Source organism: Rattus rattus, chromosome 3 (assembly GCF_011064425.1).
Source record: "Rattus rattus isolate New Zealand chromosome 3, Rrattus_CSIRO_v1, whole genome shotgun sequence".
In the NCBI taxonomy this organism is placed as follows: Eukaryota; Metazoa; Chordata; class Mammalia; order Rodentia; family Muridae; genus Rattus; species Rattus rattus.
In genome coordinates, this window is record NC_046156.1 from 184,493,992 (window position 1) to 184,516,931 (window position 22,940).

At 41.8% G+C, this 22,940-nt stretch overlaps 1 protein-coding gene across 1 annotated transcript in view; it reads left to right on the forward strand.

Annotated features, from left to right (window-relative positions):
• Il31ra (interleukin 31 receptor A) overlaps nucleotides 1-22,940 on the forward strand; it is a 55,220-nt gene that overhangs the window by 16,215 nt on the left and 16,065 nt on the right. The window contains exons 4-8 of the mRNA XM_032896861.1: nucleotides 2,298-2,461; nucleotides 13,370-13,512; nucleotides 14,521-14,674; nucleotides 16,786-16,865; nucleotides 19,419-19,635. Of these exons, the coding sequence (XP_032752752.1) occupies nucleotides 2,298-2,461; nucleotides 13,370-13,512; nucleotides 14,521-14,674; nucleotides 16,786-16,865; nucleotides 19,419-19,635 (758 nt within the window). The remainder of the gene's footprint in view (nucleotides 1-2,297; nucleotides 2,462-13,369; nucleotides 13,513-14,520; nucleotides 14,675-16,785; nucleotides 16,866-19,418; nucleotides 19,636-22,940) is intronic.

Sequence of the window (22,940 nt, forward strand, 5' to 3'; positions counted from 1 at the left end):
TCCTTGTAGACATGCTGACAGGATTGAATCTGAAGAGGGAGGACTATAGACCATATGGTGATCTGCCATTAGAGATGCCAGAGTGGCTAAGAGTGGTCTCCAGTTAGGAGCATGGTGGGAAAGTCTTCATTCACACATTTGGTTTTGCTCCTCTTCTTTCCAGAAGGAGCTATACCTCTGCTTGACTGTTATTTGTTTTCTCATGGATCCAGATATAGTGTGGCTGTGGCCTAGAGCTAAAAGGACTTGCCTCATCCTGCCACTGATTTCTATGGTACTGTTTGTCAGTTCAGTGGTCACTGACTTTTCCTTACCACCTCAAGCATCCCTTTTGACCATTTTTCCATTTGAATAAAATTTTTTATCATTTAAAAGTTATGATTCTATTCATAAGCCAAGTGTTTTAGTATGTGCAAGTTTTAAATGTTTTTTTCCTAAGAAAGCTAATGAAACTATTCATTTGTGTTCCTCTAGAAACTCAGGCTGGATACTATTGTTAGATGGACTTTTGTTTTTGTCTATTTCAAGTAGAGCCAATTATTACAAGGATGTTGGTGGTGGTGGTGATGTTGGTGGGATGTGTCTGTCTGTGTCTGTCTGTCTTTGTGGGTTCACACATGTGTGCACTCAAAGGGAAGTCTACATTTACAAAAGAAGAAAAGAACAAATACTTGCCCTGAGGAAGAGAGAAGAGGTGGGTAGTTTTTAAGTTGAGACTTCAAAGACATCTGGAAGAGTGGAAAAGAAGAGAAAGGGTATAGTTCCAGGGTTGTGACCTGAATACCTGCAAACATTAATCACAACCCTAGCAACGGTCACAGCCACACTTTCAGTTTACATGACTTTATTTATTTCACCCTATACAGACCTATATCTGTGCTTATGACCATGATACACCACCCTGGGAGCCACGTTTTTGCATCAGAAACCCTCAAGGTCCTTTCTGATCCTCAGAATCCAAATGTCTAATGTCTCTCCTTCTCCAGCACAACTTGCAAGTTGAGCCTCCTGGTCAGTTCTGCTCCATGTCCACAACCCGAGAGCCACATAGGCCATGGCTGTGCCCCCCTGACACTGCTCTAGAGGCAGGCACCTGGGAGAATGGAGCTGATTAATGGACTAAAGTCTCATGTGGTAGCCAACTTAATTCAGAGTTATCAGACAAATATATCAGAGTACTTATACTCTGAGGGTTAAGAAAGGTCACGTGACTAAACGTCTCACGAGTTCAAGCTTTAATCAATCACAAGAACAAACTACATGCAGCAAAACACGTTCTTCCATACAGGTATATAAAGGATAATTTAAATATTTAATTGACTAATAATAGTAATCAATAACAAGTAGTGTGAAGTAAACCCACTCTTATCCGCTATGCCTGGGAGGAGCATGAAAACACGTTCCAAGAACAATTCTATGTTTCGAAGAAACTGAGGTCACAAGACTCTTGCCTTGTTTCCTTGGAGTGTCTCCTAAGTGCTCAATACTCTCTTCACAGGCATCCATTCCTGGGCCATGTTCTGACACCCACTCACCTGATTCCTGTTAATAGCAGCTTGAGAGGGTCTATCAATTCACCATCAATCATCGATCATTACCTGTTATATATGACCTGTCTATTATTTCTTGTCTTAGTATTTTGTTGCTATGAAGAGACACCATGACCAAGGCAACTCTTTCAAAAGAAAGAATTTAACTGGAGCTTACTTCTAGTTTCAGAGAGTTAGTCCATTAGCATTATGGTGGGAAGCACACAGTCACGGCACTGGAGCAGTAGCTGAGAACTTTACATCCTGATACGTATGTACAGCAGCAAGAGAGGGAAGGGGAGAAGGGAGAGAGGTGGGCAAGAGAGGAGGGGAGACACACATACACTGGTTCTCAACGCCCACCCCCTGTGATACATCTCCTTCAACAGGCCACACCTCTTAATCCTTCCCAAATGGTTCATCAGTCTATGGGGAGGCATTCTCACTCAAGTCGCCACATCTACCTATGCCCTATCTGTCATCTCTCTAATCTATCTGTCTTTTATCTGTTATCTGTATGAATAAGCCATCTATCTTAATGAGTTTTTTAAAACGATATATACAAATGATAAAAGAGTTCAGCTAGAAACATACATTTTAGTTGTATTGTCAAAAGACAATTATTTAAACATGTTTATGAGTAGCTTTCCAAGTATCTCTGACAAATCACATAAATATGTTTTTATAAAATGGTGATTATTCTGTACATGATATGCATCCTTCAAACTTCTGTACCAAACTCATGTTGAATATCTTTTCTTTTTAAAGCTCCTATGGGAAGAGCAGTTGCACTGTTAATGCTACAGAGGCTTCGTGTTCTTTTCCCTCTTACTGTGCAATAGCCCCAGACAACTGCAGTGTTGAAGTAGAAGCTCAAAACAACGATGGTAAAGCTATATCTGCCATCACATATTGGGATTTAAACTCCATAGGTAAGTAGTTGATGGTGTCTGTGTAGGGGCATAGGAATTAATTGCTCTTCCAACTTCCCCTAATTAAGGAATCTTTAGGTTCAAAGCAGACTCAAAGTTTGAGGGAATTATACACATACACACACACACACACACACACACACACACACACACACACACACACACACACTGTGGGCCTGTTGAGGTTTGGTCTATTGCTGTGTGTTGTAATGCTAAATTCTGTATCACAAGGTCTAGTTGCCCCAAGACAAATGAATTCTCATGTATGCCAGCTTTTGTTGGGCAAACCTTACTCCTTAGTTTAAAACTATTGGTAGAATAAAGATGCCTACAGCCTGTAGCTAGGCAAAGCCAGGTAGGCGGGCCTTCGGTTCCCAGGCTTGGGGTCTGAGAAGAGACCATGAGGAGAAAGAGAGGGAGATAGAAGAAGGTGCCTTAGGGTTGGTGGATCGTGAACTCAGGGCCATGATCAGTTGGAGCAGGAGCAGCCCAGGTGGAACAATGGCAAGTGATATCTCAGGATTATTAACAGGGAAGTAGAAAAAGTACCATAGAGGGTTGATGTCTGCCCAGCCCTAATGCTTTAAGGCTTATTATAAATATAAAAGTTATGTATCTTTTATTTGGGAACTAAATGATCTAAGGTGGAGTAGAAACACAGAAATAATATTTACCACAACAGACCCACTAGTAGGTATGTAGTGTTACAGAAGAAAGAAGAAAGGGAGGGAGAAAAAAAGGGCAAAGTGGAGGGAGAGGAAGGAAAGAATTAATTAGACGAGAGAAGAAAGAACAATAAACAAGAGGTGTCTTGCTGACCACTAATCTCTTTTGCAGTATGTAGCATAAATGGTCCTCAGAGAAATGACCATGGCCCCGTCTCCAACATGCCATCATTGCCCGTGAAAGAAATGAGGGGCTCCTTTCTTTAAAAATGTGTTGTCAATTGTGATCTTTCAAAATTTTTTCAAAAGTCAATTTTTACCATGTAGTTTAAAGGAATTGGTAAATACAATTAATATACTATAAATTCAAAACTCTAAAGTATGCACAAAGTTGTGCAAATATTACCATGAAATTAAGAAATAGGAGTAAGTTCAATGTAGTCAGGAAACATCATAATTATCAGAAACAAGTCCCCAATCATTTATTGACCTTTTCTTCTAACATCTAACAAGTTCAACATTTTTTTCTCTTATTTTTATGGATTTGTCTATTAGGAACTTTTCATATAAATAGAATTGTATAATAAATGCCCTTTTTGAAAAAAATCTGGCTTCTATAATATATTCAGAGTCTGTTATATATTACTACATTTTCTTTATTTACATTTCAAATGTTACCCCCTTTCCTGGTTTCCCCTCCAGAAAACCCCTATCCCATACCCCTCCCCATGCGTCTATGAGGGAGTTCCCCAACCCAGCCACCACACCTTCCTTTCCTGCCCTGGTATTTCCCTACACTGGGACATCCGACCTTCACAGGGCCAAGGGCCTCTCCTCCCCTTGATGCCCAACAAGGCCATCCTCTGCTACATGTGCTGCTGGAGCCATCAGTCCCTCCATGTGTACTCTTTTCTTGATGGTTTAGTCCTTTGGAGCTCTGGGGAGTCTGGTTTGTTGATATTGTTGTTCTTCCTATGGGGTTGCAAACCACTTCGGCTCCTTCAGTCCTTTCTCTAACTCCTCCATTGGGGACCCTGTTCTCAGTCCAATGGTTGGCTGTGAGCATCCACCTCTGTATTTGTCAGGCTCTGGCAAAGCCTCTCAGGAGACAGCTATTTTAGACTCCTGTCAGCATGTACTTCTTAGCGTCAGCAATATTGTCTGGGTTTGGTGGCTGTATATGGGCTGGATCCCCAGGTGGGGCAGTCTCTGGATGAACTTTCCTTCACTCTCTGCTCTAAATTTTGTCTCTGTATTTCCTCCTGTGAATATTTTGTTCCCCCTTCTAAGAAGGACTGAAGCATCCACACTTTGGTCTTCCTTCCTCTTGAGCTTCATGTGGTCTGTAAATTGTATCTTGAGTAATCTGAGCTTTTGGGCTAATATCTACTTATCAGTGAGTGCATACCATGTGTGTTCTTTTGTGATTGGGTTACCTCACTCAGGATATTTTCTAGTTCAATCCATTTGCCTAAGAATTTCATGAAGTTTTTGTTTTTGATAGCTGAGTAGTACTCCACTGTGTAGATGTGCCAAATTTTCTGAATCCATTACTCTGTTGAAGGACGTCTGGGTTCTTTCCAGCTTCTGGCTATTATAAATAAGGCTGCTATGAACATAGTGGAGCATGTGTCCTTGTTATATGTTGGAGAATCTTTTGGGTATATGACCAGGAATGGTATAGCTGGGTATACCATTCAAGTAGTACAATGTCCAATTTTCTGAGGAACCTCCAGACTGATTTATGGAATGGTTGTACCAGTCTGCAATCCCACCAACAATGGAGGAGTGTTCCTCTTCCTCCACATCCTTGTCAACCTCTGCTGTCATCTGAGTTTCTGATCTTAGCCATTCTGACTGATGTGAGGTGAAATCTCAGGGTTGTTTTGATTTGATTTCCCTGATGACTAAGGGTCCTTCTCTGCCATTCGAGTTTCCTTACCTGAGAATTCTGTTTATATCTGTTCCCCATTTTTAATAGGGTTATTTGGGTCACTGGAGTCTAACTTCTTGAGTTCTTTGTATGTATTGGATATTAGCCCTCTATCAGATCTAGGATTAAAGATCTTTTCCTAATCTGTTGGTTACCATTTTGTCCTAATGACAGTGCCTTACAGAAGTTTTGCAATTTATGAAGTCCAATTTGTCGATTCTTAATCTTAGAGCACAAGCCACTAGTGTTCTGTTCAGGAAAATTTTCCCTGTTCCCATTTGTTCAAGACTTTTTCCCACTTTCTCTTCTATTAGATTCAGTGTATCTGGTTTTATGCGGAGGTCCTTGATCCACTTGGACTTGAGCTTTGTACAGGTCAATAAGAATGGGTCAATTTTCATTCTTCTACATGCTGACCTGCACTTGAACCAGCACCATGTATAGAAATGCTATCTTTTTTCCATTAGATGTTTTTAGCTCCTTTGTAGGTGTGCTGGTTTATTTCTGGGTCTTCAAGTCTACTCCAGATATCTATAGATATTTTCATTGCCTTCATTTCTCTCCATTTAGTTTGATGTTGGCTACTGGTTTGCTGTATATTGCTTTTACTATGTTTAGGTATGGGTCTTGAATTCCTGATCTTTCCAAGACTTTTACCATGAAGGGGTATTGAATTTTGTCAAATGCTTTCTTAGCATCTAATGAGATGATCATGTGGTTTTTTCTTTGAGTTTGTTTATATAGTGAATTATGTTGATGGATTTCCATATATTGAGCCATCCCTGCATCCCTGGGATAAAGCCTACTTGATCATGGTGAATGATTATTTTGATGTGTTCTTGGATTCAGTTTGCAAGAATTTTATTGAGTATTTTTGTGTCAATACTCATCAGGGAAATTGGTCTGAAGTTCTCTTCCTTTGTTGGGTCTCTGTGGTTTAGGTAAAAGCATAATTGTGGCTTCATCTCTTCATTGAATGAATTGGGTAGTGTTCCTTCTGTTTCTATTTTGTGGAATAGTTTGAAGAGTATTGGTGTGAGGTCTTCTTTGAAGGTCTGATAGAATTCTGCACTAAACCCATCTGGTCCTGGGCTCTTTTTTTTTTTTTTTTTGGTTGGGAGACCTTTAATGACTGCTTCTATTTCTTTAGGGGTTATGGGAATGTTTAAATGGTTTATCTGTTCCTGATTTAACTATCTACCTATAAAATTGTCCATTTCATCCAGATTTTCCAGTTTTGTTGAGTATAGCCTTTTGTAGTAGGATCTGATGATTTTTTTTAATTTCCTCAGATTCTGTTGTTATGTCTTCCTTTTCATTTCTGATTTTTGTTAATTTAGATACTGCCTCTTTGCCCTCTGGGTAGTCTGGCTAAGGGTTTATCTATTTTGTTGATTTTTCTCAAAGTACCAGATCCTGGTTTTGTTGATTCTTTGTCTAGTTCTTTTTGTTTCTATTTGGTTGATTTCAGCCCTGAGTTTGATTATTTCCTGCATCTACTCCTCTGGGGTGTATTTGCTTCTTTTTGTTCTAGAGTTTTCAGGTGTGCTGTCAAGCTACTAGTGTATAATTTCTCCAGCTTCTTTTTGGAGGCACTCAGAGCTATAAGTTTTCCTCTTAACACTGCTTTCATTGTGTCCCATAAGTTTTGGTATGTTTTGCCTTTGTTTTCATTAAATTCTAAAAAGTCTTTACTTTCTTTCTAAATTTCTTCCTTGACCAAGTTGTCATTGAGTAGAGCATTGTTCAGCTTCCATGTGTATGTGGGCTTTCTGTTGTTTTTGTTGTTATTGAAGACCAGCTTAGTCCTGGTGATCTGATAGGATGCATGGGATTATTTCAGTCTTCTTGTATCTGTTGAGGCCTATTTTGTGCCCAATTACATGGTCAATTTTGGAAAAGGTATCATGAGGTGCTGAGAAGAAGGTATATTCTTTTGTTTTAGGATGAAATGTTCTATTGAAATGTTAAATCCATTTGGTTCATAACTTCTGTTAGTTTCACTGTGTTTCTGTTTAGTTTCTGTTTTCATATCTGTCCATAATGAGAGTAGGGTGCTGAAGTCTCCCACTATTATTATGTGAAGTGCAATGTGTGCTTTGAGCTTTAGTAATGTTTCTTTTATGAATGGGGTGCCCTTGCATAAATGTTCAGAATTGATAGTGTATCTTGATAGATATTTCCTTTGGTGCTTATGAAGAGTCCTTCCTTATCTTTTTTGATAACTTTTGGCTGAAAATCCATTTTACTTGATATTAGAATGGCTACTCCAGCTTGTTTCTTGGGACCAAGTGTCTGTCTTTGTCACATAGGTGCATTTCCTGTATGCAGCAAAATGCTTGGTCCTGTTTATGTATCCAGTTGTTTAGTCTATGTCTTTTTATTGGGAAAGTGAGTCCTTTGATGTTAAGAGACATTAAGGAAAAATGATTGTTGCTTCCTGTTATTTTTGTTGTTAGAGGTGGAATTATGTTTGTGGGTTATCTTCTTTAGAGTTTGTGGGAAGAATACCTTACCTTCTTGATTATTCTAGGGTGTAGTTTCCCTCCTTGTGCTGGTCTTTTCCATCTATTATCATTTGTAGAGCTGGATTTGTGGATATTGTGTAAATTTTGTTTTGTCATGGTATATCTTGGTTTCTCCATCTATGTTAATTGAGAGTTTTGCTGTGTATAATAGTCTTGGCTGGCATTTGTGTTCTCTTAGGATCTGTATGACATCCACCCAGGATCTTCTGGCTTTCATAGACTCTGGTGAGAAGTCTGGTGTAATTCTGATAGGTCTGCTTGACCTTTTTCCCTTACTGCTTTTAATATTTCTTTGTTTTGTGTATTTGCTGTTTTGATTATTATGTGATGGAAGGAGTTTCTTTTCTGGTCCAGTCTATTTGGAATTCTGTAGGCTTCTTGTATGTTGATGGGCATCTCTTTCTTTAGGTTAGGGAAGTTTTCTTCTATAATTTTGTTGATATTTACTAGCCCTTTAAGTTGGGAATCTTTGCTCTCTTCTATACCTATTATCCTTAGGTTTGGTTTTCTCATTGTGACCTGTATTTCCTGGATGTTTTTGGCTAGGGACGTTTTGCATTTTGCATTTTCTTTGACTGTTATATCAATGTTTTCTATGGTATCTTCTGTACCTGAGATCTCTCTTCTATCTCTTGTATTCTGTTGGTGATACTTACGTCCATGACTCCTGGACTCTTTCCTAGGTTTTCTATCTCCAGGGTTGTCTCCCTTTGTGATTTCTTTATTGTTCTGATTTCCATTTTTAGATCCTGGATGGTTTTGTTCAATTTCTTCACCTGTTTGGTTGTGTTTTCCTATAATTCTTTAAGGGATTTTTGTGTTTCCTCTTTAAGGGCTTTTACCTGTTTATATGTGTTGTCCTGTATTTCTTTAAGGGAGTTATTTGTGTCCTTCTTAAAGTCCTCTATCATCATCATTAGATTTGATTTTAATATCTGAATCTTGCATTTTCTGGTGTATTGGGGTATCCAGGACTTGCTGTGGTGGGAGAACTGGGTTCTGATGATGCCAAGTAGCCTTGTTTTCTGTTGCTTGTGTTCTTGTGCTTGTCTCTAGACATCTGGTTATCTCTAGTGTTACCTCCCCTTGCTGTCTCTCACTGCAACCTGTCCCTCCTGTGATCCTGTTTGTGTCAGAACTCCTCGGAATCAAACTGCTTCTGGGATCCTGAAATCCTGGTGTGACCAAGCTCCTGAGATCCTGTTGTATCAGAGCTCCTGGGAATCAAGCTTTCTCAGGTTTTTGCAGTAGTACATGGGAAACCAGAGCCCTGGGTTTGCTCCAGGCACAGGTGCAAGCTGGAGGGAACCCATGCCTCTGGCTTGGCAGAGATTTGTGCTTCCCTGGTTCCTGTAGAGGTCCTGGTTACACTGGGTGTTAGGAAAGATGTGGTCTCAACTATGATCTCGTATGTGTCAGAGCTCCAGTACTCCTGGTTCTTCTGGGAGTTGGGCTCCCTCTGGGTGTCATAAGAGTGGATGCAGAGCCAGCACCCCAGGCCTGCTCCAGGTTTAGATTCATACCAGAAGGAGCCGGTGTGACTGGCTGAGTGGGGTTTCCTGCATCCCTGGATCCTGGGGGTACCCAGTTACTCTAGATGTTGGGGTAGATGTTGTGGCCTCTCCTGTGCTCCTGGGTGTTTTAGAGCACCTGGGAGTCAGGCTCCCTTTAGGTGTTGTAGGCATGGGTGCAGGGCCAGAGCCCCAGGTCTGCTCTGGGTGCAGGTTCAAACTATGATCCTGGGTGTATTAGAGCATCTAGGAGTCAGGCTTCCTCTGGGTGTTGTGGGAATGGGTGTGGAGCCAGTGCCCAAGGTCTGCTCAGGGCACTGGTTCAGACTGGAAGGGATCTGTGCCCCTGGCTGGGCAGGGTTTCCTGTGTCCCCGAATCCTGGCAGACCCAGTTATTCTAGGTGTTGAGGCAGATGTGGCCTCCTCACCTCTGACCCTGGGCTTGTCATATTCCATTTTTAAGGTTGAATTGTAGCCATGGGATGAATATATCATTGTGTTTATCCATTTGTCAGTTAATATATGCTTAGGTTGTTTCTATTATTTGATTACAATGAATAGTGCATCTGTGAATATTTTTGTAAACTTTTACTTGAAAATACGTTAAATTTATGCCTACTGCAATTGCTATGTCATGTAACTTAATTTAACTTCTTGAAGATTTACCAAACTTTGTCAAAGTGATTGTACCATTTATCATTCTCATTGGTAGATTATAAAAGTTCCAGTGTCCTTATAGCTTCTCTGTCTTTGTTAGGGTTTTACTGCTGTGAACAGACAAGGTGACTCTTATAAGGACAACATTTAATTGGGGCTGACTTACAGGTTCAGAGGTTCAGTCCATTTTCATCAAGGTGGGAGCATGGCAGCATCTAGGCAGGCATGGTGCAGGAGTAGCTGAGAGTTCTACATCTTCATCTGAAGGCTGCTAGTGGAGGACTGATTTCCAGGCACCTAGGATGTGGGTCTCAAAGCCCATAGTCATGCCTGTTCCAACAGGGCCACACCGCCTAATAGTACCACTCTGTGGGCCAAGCATATACAAATCATCACATTCTGTGATGCATTTTTGTCCCTCTTTTTACAGTTGTTCTGGTGAATGTGAAGTGGTATCTCATTTTGGTCCTGATTCACATTGTGGCATCTACAATGACTAATGTCTCATTTAACAAATTTATCCCTTTTTAATTGTCTTTCTTTTTTTATTTTTTTTTTTTTTTTTTTTTTTGCTTTTTTTTTTTTTTTTTTTTTTTTTTTTTGTTGTTGTTTTTTTTTTTTTTCTTTTCAAGGCTGGATTTCTCTGTGTGGCCTTAGCTACTTTGGAACTCACTCTGTGGGCCAGGGTGGCCTCTGCCTTGCAAGTGCTGGTATTAAAGGCATGCACCATCATTGCCCTGCTTTCACTGTCGTTTAAAAGCATTTTTATTAGCTATACTAATTATAATTAACAATGACTTTCATCATGACTTCTTCACACATTTATAAAATATATTTTGATTATATTTACCCCCACACTGATCCCTTCACCTTTCCCAGTTATATTGTATTTTAAAGTTTTCTTTATATTTGGAATAAGAATTATATATTGCTTGTTATTGTAAGAGAAAGAGCCCTTTATTGGTCTAAAAGGGGAGGGTAATGTTGGCGAAATGTAAGATTATCCTTGTATTATTCAAATGCTGATTTCTGTGCCCCCATATCTGGTTGCAATCCAGACATGGTGTTGTAATGCTTATTCCCAAAAGCTCCCCTCTCACTGTTGGTTAAACATTGCTCCCCAAGTATCTCTGATTTGGTTGATAAAAGCTGACCAGCCAATGACTGGGCAGAGTAGGGAATAGGGCTGGACTTCTGATCCCAGCCAGGGGAGAGGAAGAGAGGATTTGCCACGAGGTGAGGGTCCAGGAGCTACCATGAGAACACGCATGGAGCACAGAGAGCCAGATCAATACTAAAACGGAAGTGTCTCAGGGATTTTGGTTGTAAAGTAGCCAGGTTAGTTTAGAGGATTAAAATAGATTAATATCTGCTCATTAGTGTGCCCTAGAGCTTGTTGAATAAATCTAATAGTCTCTGTCTATTGGGACCTAGCCAGGTTAGAGAAAAATCTGCCGCTTTTAAATTTGCACTAATAATTGACACCCAGTGTGGGGCAGGAACCCACAGCCTTGAGATGAAGAGTCTCCTAACACCCTTTGTTTGAATGATCTATAAAATTTCTTGATGGTGACTCTTTAAGCAACAAAGCAAGTTTGATGAAATCATTGCATGTGTTTCTCTCTTATTGCTCGTGCCTTAGGTATTGCATATAAGAGGGAAATCATCACCAGCCCTAGTTCATTGCTGTCTTTCCCTCTAAGGCTTACAAATCGCTACATTTTGATAGTTGGTTCGTTCTAAGGAATTGTTTTGTTTGATTGATTTTAATGTTTTGGGACAGGTTAGCCTCACACTATTTAGACAAAACTAAATTTAAACCCTGATTCTCATGTCTTCTGCCTTTCACGTGATAGGATTATAAGCATTTGCTTACCATGCCTGGCTCACTGTTTAAAAGGTATCTTTTTTTTATAAATTTTAATTATTATATGTTTAATTATATGTGTGTAGGTATCTGCACGTGACTGCAGCTGCTTTGTGTAGGCAAGTGGTACTGAATGCTCCTGGAGCCGGAGCTAAGGGTGACTGTGAGTTGCCTGATACGGCACTGGGAACTGAGCTTGGGTCCTCTACAGTGGCACTAACCACAGAGCCATGCCTCTAGCCTCCTGGGTTAGTTTTTTTCACATGTTGTTAACTGTGTCAGTCAGCTTTATGTTACTATAACACATATATGTAAAAAAATAAATCTGATTTTTCTTCCTGGTCATGCAGTTCCCAATAGCAGTGACTCTGGGACTGATTAGTTATTAGACCATAAACTTTGGTCATTCTCTGACTAGCTCTCAACTTATTTAACTGTTTAGTCTATTCTGTGTTTACCACTTGGTTAGTTTCCTCGTCTTCAGTCCCTGCCTGCTTCCTCCTCCTCATCTCTCCAGCATCTCCTCAGCGTCTCTGAATTCCTTGTCTTGCTAGTTTATGTCCATCTCCCTGTCTCCACTCTCATTTGGACCCTCATGGCTCTCTTCTCCTTTAACTCTTACTATTTCCCAGAATCCTCTCTTCCTGACAATTTCCCACCTCCCATTTCCTGCCTCAGCTAATTGGCCACTGGCTTTTTAATTGACATGCAATGCTTATAAGAGATTCTCCCTACACATATCTAGACAGTTTATAAAGAGATAAGATTTGTTTCCACTCATGGTTTTACAGGTTTCAGCCTATGCTGACTGGTCCCATTGCTTCAAAGCTGTTTACTTCATAGCTGGAGAAGAAAATAAAAGAGAGAGAGAGAAGGAGTCAGGGGTCTATTGTCCTCTTTAGTGGTAAATGCCCAGTGACCTCTGAACCTCCTCCTAACCCTCACCTCTTAAAAGTTCCACAACCTTTCAGTAACCAATGGGTGAGAACCAAACTTCCTATACAGGGACCTAAGGAGAAACTTGGTGACTACTTCCTCCTCCTCCTCCTCTCCCTCCTCCTCCTCTTCTTCTTCTTTTCTTCTTCTTTAGGCTAAAATATCTTTTTTGCTTTAGAATTTTAAAAGAAAATTTTGTTTATTTATTTAAGCCAAACTCTTGCTCTGCATTGGTTAGAAGTTGTTTCAGACTTTTTATCTTAGACTTTCAAGTTTTCTGTTTATAAGTGTGAGCTACCATGCTTGGCTAAAACATATCTTCAAGAAAAGAAATTTGGGACTACCATGTTCACAGTGCGCAAAGAAATGAGCAACATTTTCTGGTGGCCATCCTTCATCTCAGGGGGCCAAAGAAACAACTCATTAGACGGTTACAAAGTCTCTTCGTGAACAGTTCAGTTGTAGTTTACTCTGTAAGCCATGTTTTGGTTAGGATTACATATCACCATTGTTGAATGCTTTCTTATGTTTTGCCATCGTGGTGCTTGGCATTGAGTAAAGGACTGATCTGCAAGGAGATGATAAGAGCAATTCTCTTGTTGCTGGGTATGCTGTTACCATGGGTACAGGCCTGGGAGACTGGCGCTGTCCACTGCCTTGCTAATGCATCTGTGCATGGTGGACCATAGAACGTAGACTGCTTTGGCTCTGTAGGCTTACTGTGCTCTCCACTTTGGGCAGACACCATTAGTATCTTCTCATCTGTCTGTAAATATGAAGATTGTGTATGGTTTTTGTTTTTGTTTTTCAGCGAAAACCGAACCACCTATAATTTTAAGCGTGAATCCAATTTCAAATAGAATGTTCCAGATACGATGGAAACCCTGGGAAAAGATTCATGTGTTTTCTTTAACATGCATGATTCGGTTCAGGACTGTCAACAGTAGCCACTGGGTAAGTTATCCCAGTATGGATTTCTACTAGAGACCCAAGGAAGGGCCTTAGTGACAACTTTTGTTCATCCAGAATTATATTTTTCACTTTTTACATGAAAAACAGAAAAAATATTAATAGTGACTATTCTATTTCCCCATTTTCCATTTGTACCTTTTAGCTTGGAAGTATATCCTACCATTTACATTTTATATTCTGAAAATAATAATACCCTGAAGAAGTAGAAGTTTGGTTTTGTGTATACCCTGATTTGTATATTGCAGTATCAGCCACCAGAAACTATTATTTGGCCACTTTAAACATTTTTTAAATATTTTATGAAATATATAGCATATTTTATGTGAACAAAATATACATGGCATCTAATAAATTGTTACTAGGTCATCATTCCTGTAAGAACCCACCCAAATCGGGAACAGAAAATCCAGTAGTCTGTCAGCGCTTTCTCCTTACCCATTCCTGATCACTGCCTGTACTTAGAGTGTGGTTCACAACCTCTTTGGGGGGTACACATCAGATATCCTGCATATCAGATATTTACATTAAGATTCAGAACAGTAACAAAACTACAGTCATGAAGTGCCAACAAAAATAATTTTGTGGCTGGGGATCACGCTAAAGGGTCATGGTGTTAGGAGGGTTGAGAACTATGGTTTTAGGGTTACCTACTTCTTCGTGACAATTACCTCTCTGCTTTTCATGCTGGTTTGTTTTGATTTATTTTGCTGGACTTCTGGGTGCCAGAATCACCTTGGAGTTTAAGTCAAACACTGAGTAGCCCCTGGGTCTTTGGGCTCTACACTGTTACCCCTCAGAGTAGTGGACACTAAGTCTCTGTCACACAAACTTCCAACTAGCAAATGGAGAGGAAGACGGTGATTCAGGGTGCGAGCCACACGTAACGTGGGTCTGACTTATCTCAGCAAGGAGGCGCTGCAGCTGAGGCTGAGAAGCAGGAAAACAGCACACGCTTTCTCCATTTCTGCTGAGAGTCATTCTGTCTTACAGACGGAAGTCGATTTAGAGGATTGCGATCGGGTCTTCAACCTCACAGGGCTTCAGGCTTTCACACCATATGTCCTGGCTCTACGATTCAGGTTCAATGAGTCAAGATACTGGAGCAAGTGGAGCAAAGAAGAAACCAGAACGACTATGGAGGAAGGCAAGCCTCTCCCTTCTACTCCTCATCTGCTTGTTCTGTGGAGAGCTTCCTGGGTCCAGCCTTAGTGGGTTTTGACACATGGGATTGGGATTTGTGAATTCTCGGGTTCTAAAGTATCTGGAGGACCCCTCTCCACAAACATCAGTGGTATCTGCTAAGCCGCTACACTCCATGCGCGATACTCCTCAGATGCCTAACCTAGTGTAGCAGGTCTGTATACCCAGAGATTTAGGACCTCAGCTCCCATCATCTTAGGAGCTGCTTAGACTCTAGAAGATATGGTATCACGTCCTTGGTGGGCATCCTATGATAAGTCAAAGCTATACATCTTAAACCTTAAAAATGGCTGCTAAGTACATTGAGGTAGAGATAATACAAGAAAATAGGGTCCTATTTTTAATGACAGCAAAAGAAAGAAAGAAACGGGCTGCACAAAGTCAGCTCCCACAGCCCGTCTCTGGAATCAACTTCCATACTCCTGGCCCAGGAATTTATTTCTTCCTGATTGAGTCTTCAGGAGACCCACTTGGAAGTATCAAATATTTGTCACATTCAACTTTTGGTTAGATTCAGGAAACCCGTCTGACACCTTCTGAATTCATATTTCCCATTGGAGGCGTTCCGACTTAGTCTGTAACTTTCTCTTCATGGATGTAGCTTCATGCATTAGTTGGGGAACTGAGTATCTTTATTGTCTGAGACTTTTACATGCCATGGTCTGGTAATGTGGGGAAGAGACCACAGAAAATCCAAAATCGCACGCTAAAGTGTTAGGACCAGATCTACCACATGGTGATGGCAATATAAATGAAATGAAAATTTTGGTTAAAATCGTATGCATCAGGCACACATTCTACAGACACCCTCTCTGACGGCTTAAGCACTATGAATCTCTACAGGTATGAAACAGCACATAAAGTTCACAATAAGAAATGACCAGATGGTGCCGGGATAGTCAGCGCTGTGACTGAGCTGAGCTCTCTCTGTAAAAACACCAGAATGAACCTCACGTCCTTACCCAAATTGTCCTGTTCCTCGGTGACACCTTTCACCATTTCGAGATTCACTAATACCCAGAGTGTGGTTGTAGCTTGTCCACGTCTTGCTGCGGTTCATTCGCCTTTCATGGCGCTCGCACGGCTCAGTCCCCAGTTGCGCCTGCTTCCCAGTCCAGGATGTCCTCATGTCACTGTCCCCAACATTCTTTGCTGTCAGCACTGTAAGTTATTGTTTCTTCTGACTGCTAGTTCAGCTAGCTGCCATCTGCTGACTAATGCAGACCAGCTCTTGACACATCACCCCGAGAACTCTGGCTCTGAGTGGAACATTCCTTCTGCTTTTGTTTGTTGTTATTCTTTTTCGGGATCTGAGAAGGGGGCCATGGACAGGTGACCTAAACCCCAGAAAGGCCTAAGTTCTTGTTTTCCAACTTACAAACCATCTATTTCCTATTTCATAATGGAATGCTAGTTATCTAGTTCACACAATCTCAAACCTTAAAATTATCTGGAAAGTTCTAAGCCAAACTGAAGTACCATATATAAGTATTTAAATATCTATCTGTATGGTACAAATGTGCTTAGATTTAAATCTTGGCTGAATTACTTAAAAGCTTATATAATTGGGTAATTTCTTACTTTCTCTTTGAGGATAGTAATGTCAGATCCACACAGTGATAGGGCTTTAGGCTAGAAGTTAGCAGTTGTCACCGTTGATCATCTAGTACTACTGGTATGTGTTTAATTGCAGATGAAAGGGCTATTGTACCAATATATACAGGTGTCAAATCTCAGAGGGCACAGGATGGTGCAAATCCATCCAACTTTAGAAGACCATGTGTATTCCATTGGAGTATATTTTACCGCCACCCTTATATTATTATTGTATTATCAGACTGGTGCACTTTTATTTTGAAATATGGTTGATTCCAGTCCTTCAACCACAAAATGAAGACCTTGTTGGGCATTGCAAGGCCCACTCTCTCCTCTCTGCCTTATTGACCCCCTCAAGCATCTCTTTGCCAAGGGCAGGGTATCTAGTGGCTCGGTGCATATCCGTTTGCTGCTGTGACCCCCTTCTGTCAGTCACGAGCTTCCTCTTGTTCTTTTCAGTTCCCCATGTCCTGGACCTGTGGAGAATTCTGGAGCCAGCAGATGTGAATGGAGACAGGAAAGTGTTACTGCTGTGGAAGGTGGTCTCCCTTTGTCTTACTTAAACCTACCCTCCAGCTAAGAACCTTCGGTCTCTTCCACTCAAGACACTGTGATCCTTGATGTTTTATCTCCTGACTTTCCTGTAGGGCTCTGTGCGTGTGTGTAGGTCAGAGACTTGCTACAGGTTACCCCGTAGATGGCTCAAGTACACATTACCCACCAGCTGCTTTCTCTGATCTGGCTTATTAATATTTGGGGCAGTAACAAGTGCAACTACAGGATGCTTTGTGGCCTTCCAGAGGAAGCTGCCTCTGGCTGCGATCCCCTAGAGTCCAGTGTGAGTTTCTGCAGCTTCGTTCTGCAGCACTGGGGTCATCAGCGTCCCTGGGGGGCAGGTCGTCTGCCATTGCCAACACATTGGATATGTGTGTTCCTTTTAGTAGTAGGATAGGGTGGTGTGCAAAGGCAGGAGAGGTGGTCACATGACCCTTTCTGTGGTGAAATTATGGGCTTGAGGGAAAAAGAGAAGGTAGTAAGTAATGCATGAGGGGGGTGAGGGGTGGAGGAAGAACTAATAAGAAAGAAAAAGAAAGGGTTGGGGATTTAGCTCAGTGGTAGAGCGCTTGCCTAGCAAGCGCAAGGCCCTGGGTTCAGTGCCCCCGCTCCGAAAAGAAAAAAAAAAAAAAAAAAAAAAAAAAAAGAAGAGAGAGAGAGAGAGAGAGAGAGAAGGAACAGAAAGGAGGAAGCAAATTGGAGAGCAAATTGGTAAAGGAATGGAAAGGGGGCAATTAGAAGAAAACTTATAGGAAACAGAAGAGAAAATGGGAAGTTGAAGGGAACAAGAAAAGGTAAAGAGGAAGAAGCTGTTGGGCCCCGACTGTTTATCTCCAGAGTCATCAAGAAATCATCTATTTGCTCAAGTTTGGCAAGTTAAGTCCTTGTGAGTGGAGGCATCACCCTGGCTCGCTAAGGGACATCCCCAAACCATTCATCTCGGGTTGGCCTTGTTTCGTCCGTCTCCTTGGGCAGAGGCGTGAACATAGGAAGCACAGCCACCGATGTGGAACATAGTAATCTTAGGCGTGGCGCGATGTGGAAAGGGATGGCTCTGTGGATGTGCTGTAGGAAGAAAGTGAACAATGGTGCCTACCCTTGCATGGTCTTGCTATGCTGCAGAAGGAGTCCAGCAGGCCAGACTTCCCGCCTCTGTGCCTCAGGAGATGGTGGTTTTCTGCTTGATTGATTGATTGATTAATTGATTGATTTTTGTCGTTTGGTTTTGGTTTCGGTTTTGGTTTTTGAGACAGGGTTTCTCAGTGTACCCCTGGCTGTCCTGGAACTCACTCCGTAGACCAGGCTGGTCTCAAACTCAGAGATTGTCTGCCTCTGCCTCCCAAGTGCTGGGGTTAAAGGTGTGCACCACCACCTCCTGGCTGAGACAGGGTCTTGCTGTGTAGCCCAGGCTGCTACCCTTCTAGGTTACCTGAGAGTTCAAGTTATTTAGCAAAGTATGCACTAAAAGACTCTAGAGTTTGATGGTGGTAAAGGATGTGAGATTTTGTGACTGACTTGAGAATCACTGATGTACACGTTTAAGTACTGAATGTCATAGGTTCAGTGGCAGCTGGCTTGCCTAGCATTGGTTAAGGCTGTGGGCATGATTTCCAGCACTGAAAATGAATAAATAATGAAACCCAGAAATTTTTTTAAAATGCAAACTACATGTCAGCTAAAGACAAAAGGGGAGAGATAAGGAATCATCGTGAGGACCTCTAGTCTAGACATTAGACAGGTTCTAGCTGGTCTTTTATTCGTCTGGCCGTTGAGAGGGAAATTCCAGGACCAGGATGGCACTGGGTCAAAGGGAATGAGAGCTCTATCTGACTGCACACTCACTCACTCTGTTCTGTGTACGTTCGTAATGACTAATAAATATCAAGAAACCGGGAGTCCCCATAATTCCCAAGAAATACTCAGCACGCTTACTCCTAGACAAAACATCTGGCCAGTGGGTCTAAGGTCAGGACTAGAAATAAGAATCTGGGTCGGGATTTCTGGGGTTTCACTTTGGGCTTCCTGCTAAGAGGACTGGCAGGGAATCTGAGTATTTTGGTCCTTTTAGCTGGATTACCTAGCTGGACATCTCGCCCAGCACACAGCAATCTCCCTTTAGAGGGGAAACTATGGGAATAAACGATAAGGGCACAGCTGTACACCAGCCTTTGATGACTTCTTGAACTTAGTTTTGGCCCAGAATGGAATGCCTTGACTCTAGATGTTACTCCCCTGCCCATACATGATAGAAGGAAAGACACCGATGAAATTAGAGGTGGCTTACTCATACCAGCTTGGCCCCATGAATACCGCACTTGGATTAAGAACTGATATCAGGTCACCATTTGGCATAGATAACCTCTTCTGGCACTTGAAGGGTTAACATCACCCCACAGCAAACATTTGTGTTGGAAAGATAATCCCCTGCTTGTAGCTTAGCGTCCGTCCGATGGCTAACGTGCCATCTCTCCATTTATCACTCTCTGTGACTTTCTCTTTCTGGTATTGGCAACAACTTTTGTTTACTTCGGCTACAGAAGGCGAGAGGAGCCCCAGTCTTGGAGAAAACATTTGGCTACAACATACAGTACTCTGCAGAAAATAGCACTAACGTCACGGAGATAAACAACATCACTACCCAGCACTATGAACTGCTTCTGTTGGGCCAGACGCACCGTGTGTCCGTGACTTCTTTTAACTCTCTTGGCAAGTCCCAAGAGGCTGTACTGAGGATCCCAGATGCTCATGAGGAGAGTAGGTACCTCTTTCACAATGTGTAGCCCCATCTCTGTCCTCAGGGTGGTTGCTCTTCTGTGATCAGACTGAAGAGGGAGGAACAGTGGCTTTTTAGGTTGTTGTGGGAAAACAGAGTCTGTTTAACAAGCCCTTCCACCCCAAATTACAGTTCCTATGGAACAAATTGGTCTGTGCTGAGTTAAGGCCAGTCACACAGCTCAGTCAAACCTCAACAGTCTACTTGCTGCTTCTGTTGGCTCTGGTCCAAATGGTTGTATGTTGGGTTGAGCCACAAAAAAAAAAAAAAAATCATATTCAAGACCTGTGTTATCAAAACTGTGTCCTCTCCTGAACTCGGTCCTTCCCAGATGTCCCTCTGCCCAGCTTTGCTTTAGTATCCTTGTCCTGTTTTCTGTCTTTCCCCATTCTGTCTGATTGCCCAGCTAGGGAAATCTCTTGTGTGTATGTAGATTTGCCAACGCATTGCTTGTTAGGTTTTTTTGAGCAGAGATCCCACTCTGCAGCTGCCCTCTAACTTACAGCCAGTTCTGCTTCAGCCTCACGAGTGATGATGGCATTACTGACATCACCACCATGCCTGGCATCTACTAAGTCCACACACTGGACATTACCAAACCCAGGCAAAGTGGCAAAGCCTTATTGTCTGTTTTGGACTCAAAAGCCTTTTTGGATTGTGTGTGAATGCTGTGGTGTGTGTGTGTGTGTGTGTGTGTGTGTGTGTGTGTGTGTGTGTGTGTGCACTCATCAGTGTATGAATGCTGTTTATATATCTGTGTGTGTGCTGTATCATGTGTGTATGGGTGTGAGTGCTGTGTCAAATGTCGGTGTGTTAGTTCTGTGTCATATATGTGGAAGTGCTATGTTCTTGTGTGTGCTGTGCATGAGTGTGTGTGCTGTGCATGTGTGTGTTATATGTGTATTTTGTGTCATGGGTGTGTGCATGTGTGAGTGCTGTCTCGTGTATATATGTGTATGAGTACAGTGTTAAGTGTGTGCTGTGTTGTGTGAGTGCTGTGTCATGTGTGTCTTTTGTGTGAGTGCTATGTTGTGTGTGAATGTATGTGTGTAAGTGGTGTGCCGTATATGTGTTTGTATGAGTGTATCTGTGTGTGTGTGTGTGTGTGTGTGTGTGTGTGTGTGTGTGTGTGTGTGTGTGTGTGTGTGTACCACTGTGGAGCCCAGAGCTTGATACTGGATGTTTCTCCCCCTTATTCTTCAGGCTAGGGTCTCTCACTGAACACACCTCCCTGGGGCCCTCCTGTCTCCCTCCCAGTGCTGAGGTTGCTGGTATGTGTTGCCATGCCTGGATCTGTATGTGGACACCAGGATCCAAGCTGCTCATGCTTCTGCACCAAGTACTTAACCCACTGAGCTTTGTCCTCAGCCCCTTCACCTTTGGGTTTGAGTTTAAAACTTGCAAACAATAAACTGACTCTGCTGTCTGCACAGAACTTCTACTTTGCCAATTGAACTTCATTTATTCATTCATTCATTCATTCATTCATATTTTCTCTCTCTCCTTCCCTCGCTCCCTCTCCTTCTTCTCTCCTTCCCCCTCAACTTTTCTCCTCAAGAGGATACATATCCCACGAAGACAGTCCTTTTTAGAACAGCACTTCTATTTAATTCTTGATAATTTCATGCAGTGCATTTTGAGCATATCATCTCCTTCTCCTAACTCCTCCCAGATCCACCTTCTCCATCCTCAACCCTTACTCGCCCAAATTAGAGTTTCCTTCTTCCTCTGCCCTCCCCTGATGAGTCTGGTTATATTGTCCAGTGATGTCCAGAGGGCAGGGTTTGTTTGTTTGCCAGGATTTGTTTTCTTTTTGAAAAAATTATAATTTCCAAACATCAAATAACATAGCAGCTGGCACGGACATCAAGGCTCCTTTCTCTCTGACCAGTACCTCTATTTGCTTAGCCCAGCCTCTGTACAACTGCTGTACACTTTTCTTTCTGTCCTTATCCTCTCTTAACCTAACCCACTTCTGCCTTTAGTTTAGAATCCTGGGAGGCTCATAATTTTGTGTTTCGGGTCAGTGTCCTTACCATCCTAGTTCCAGTGTCTAAGAGTTTGGTGACATTTTCAACAAATGGTATATGATTGGATCAGATATTCTCTGTTACACAGAAGCACTGCCAAAAGCAATTAGTCTCAGTTCCCACTATTGCCCTGAAATGGGAAGCAAGAGAGAACAGAGGATGGAAGTGTGGTCCTTGGAGTCCAGCAGTCCTGGGTTCTTTGCTCTCCCGCATTGGGCGGGCTAGCTAACTTCTTGTGCTTGTAAACTGGAACTCTCACAGAACTGTTGTGTGGAATGAATGAGATTCTCTATGCAAACGTTTTGACTGGTGCTGGTCATCATCCCCTTTGTTTGTTTTGAGACAGGATCTCATGTAACCGGGCTGTCCTCAAAGTCCGGATGAAGCAGAGGATGACCTTGAGTGTCTGATCCTCATTCATGTCCTTTTCCCAAGTGTACAAGCATGCCAGGTTTATGCTGTGCTAAGGATTGAACCCAGGGCTTCATTCGTGCTAGGAAAGCACTAAAGTTACATACACCTCTAACCCTGTTGTCATTGTTTTCTCTTTGTGTGTCTCTCTCCATCCCCCGCTCTCATGCTGGGGATTAAACTGAGGACCCTGAACGTGTTATACAGCTAAGCTCTCTACTGCTTAGATACTAGGTTATAGTAGCTTACTACCATCATTCTTAATAAGGTTCGATTAATTACATTTTTTTTTTTTTTTTTTTTTTGAGCTGGGGACTGAACCCAGGGCCTTGCGCTTCCTAGGTAGCGCTCTACCACTGAGCTAAATCCCCAGCCCGATTAATTACATTTCTAATAGGTATGGATTATCAACTTAAAATACTGTAAACTATACTTTAGTTATATGCTAAATTCACTTAAGTTTTTTTTTTTTTTTTTTTTTTTTTTTTTTAGATTTGGTATTGAAACTATTACCTGTATTGGTCCTAGACAAGGTATTGGCCAAATCTTGCCCAATGCATTTTTGTTTTGCAAATTGACTTTTTAAATATTGACACATGTTTTCATGTGCTCTGTGGTTCCTTTGCCCAACAGTTGTGTTATGAGTAATTGTGGTAGTGACCATGTAGCCTCTGAACACCAAAGTGCTTGCTGTCTAGCTCTTTATAGAGGAAGCTTGCAGAAGGTTATCTTAGACGAGCTTAGGTCATCCTTCTTTAGCATTGGTGGACACTGATGACAGCAGATATTTGATACAGTACATATGTGTGTCAAAAGGCATAATCCATGCATATTAGTGGAGACAC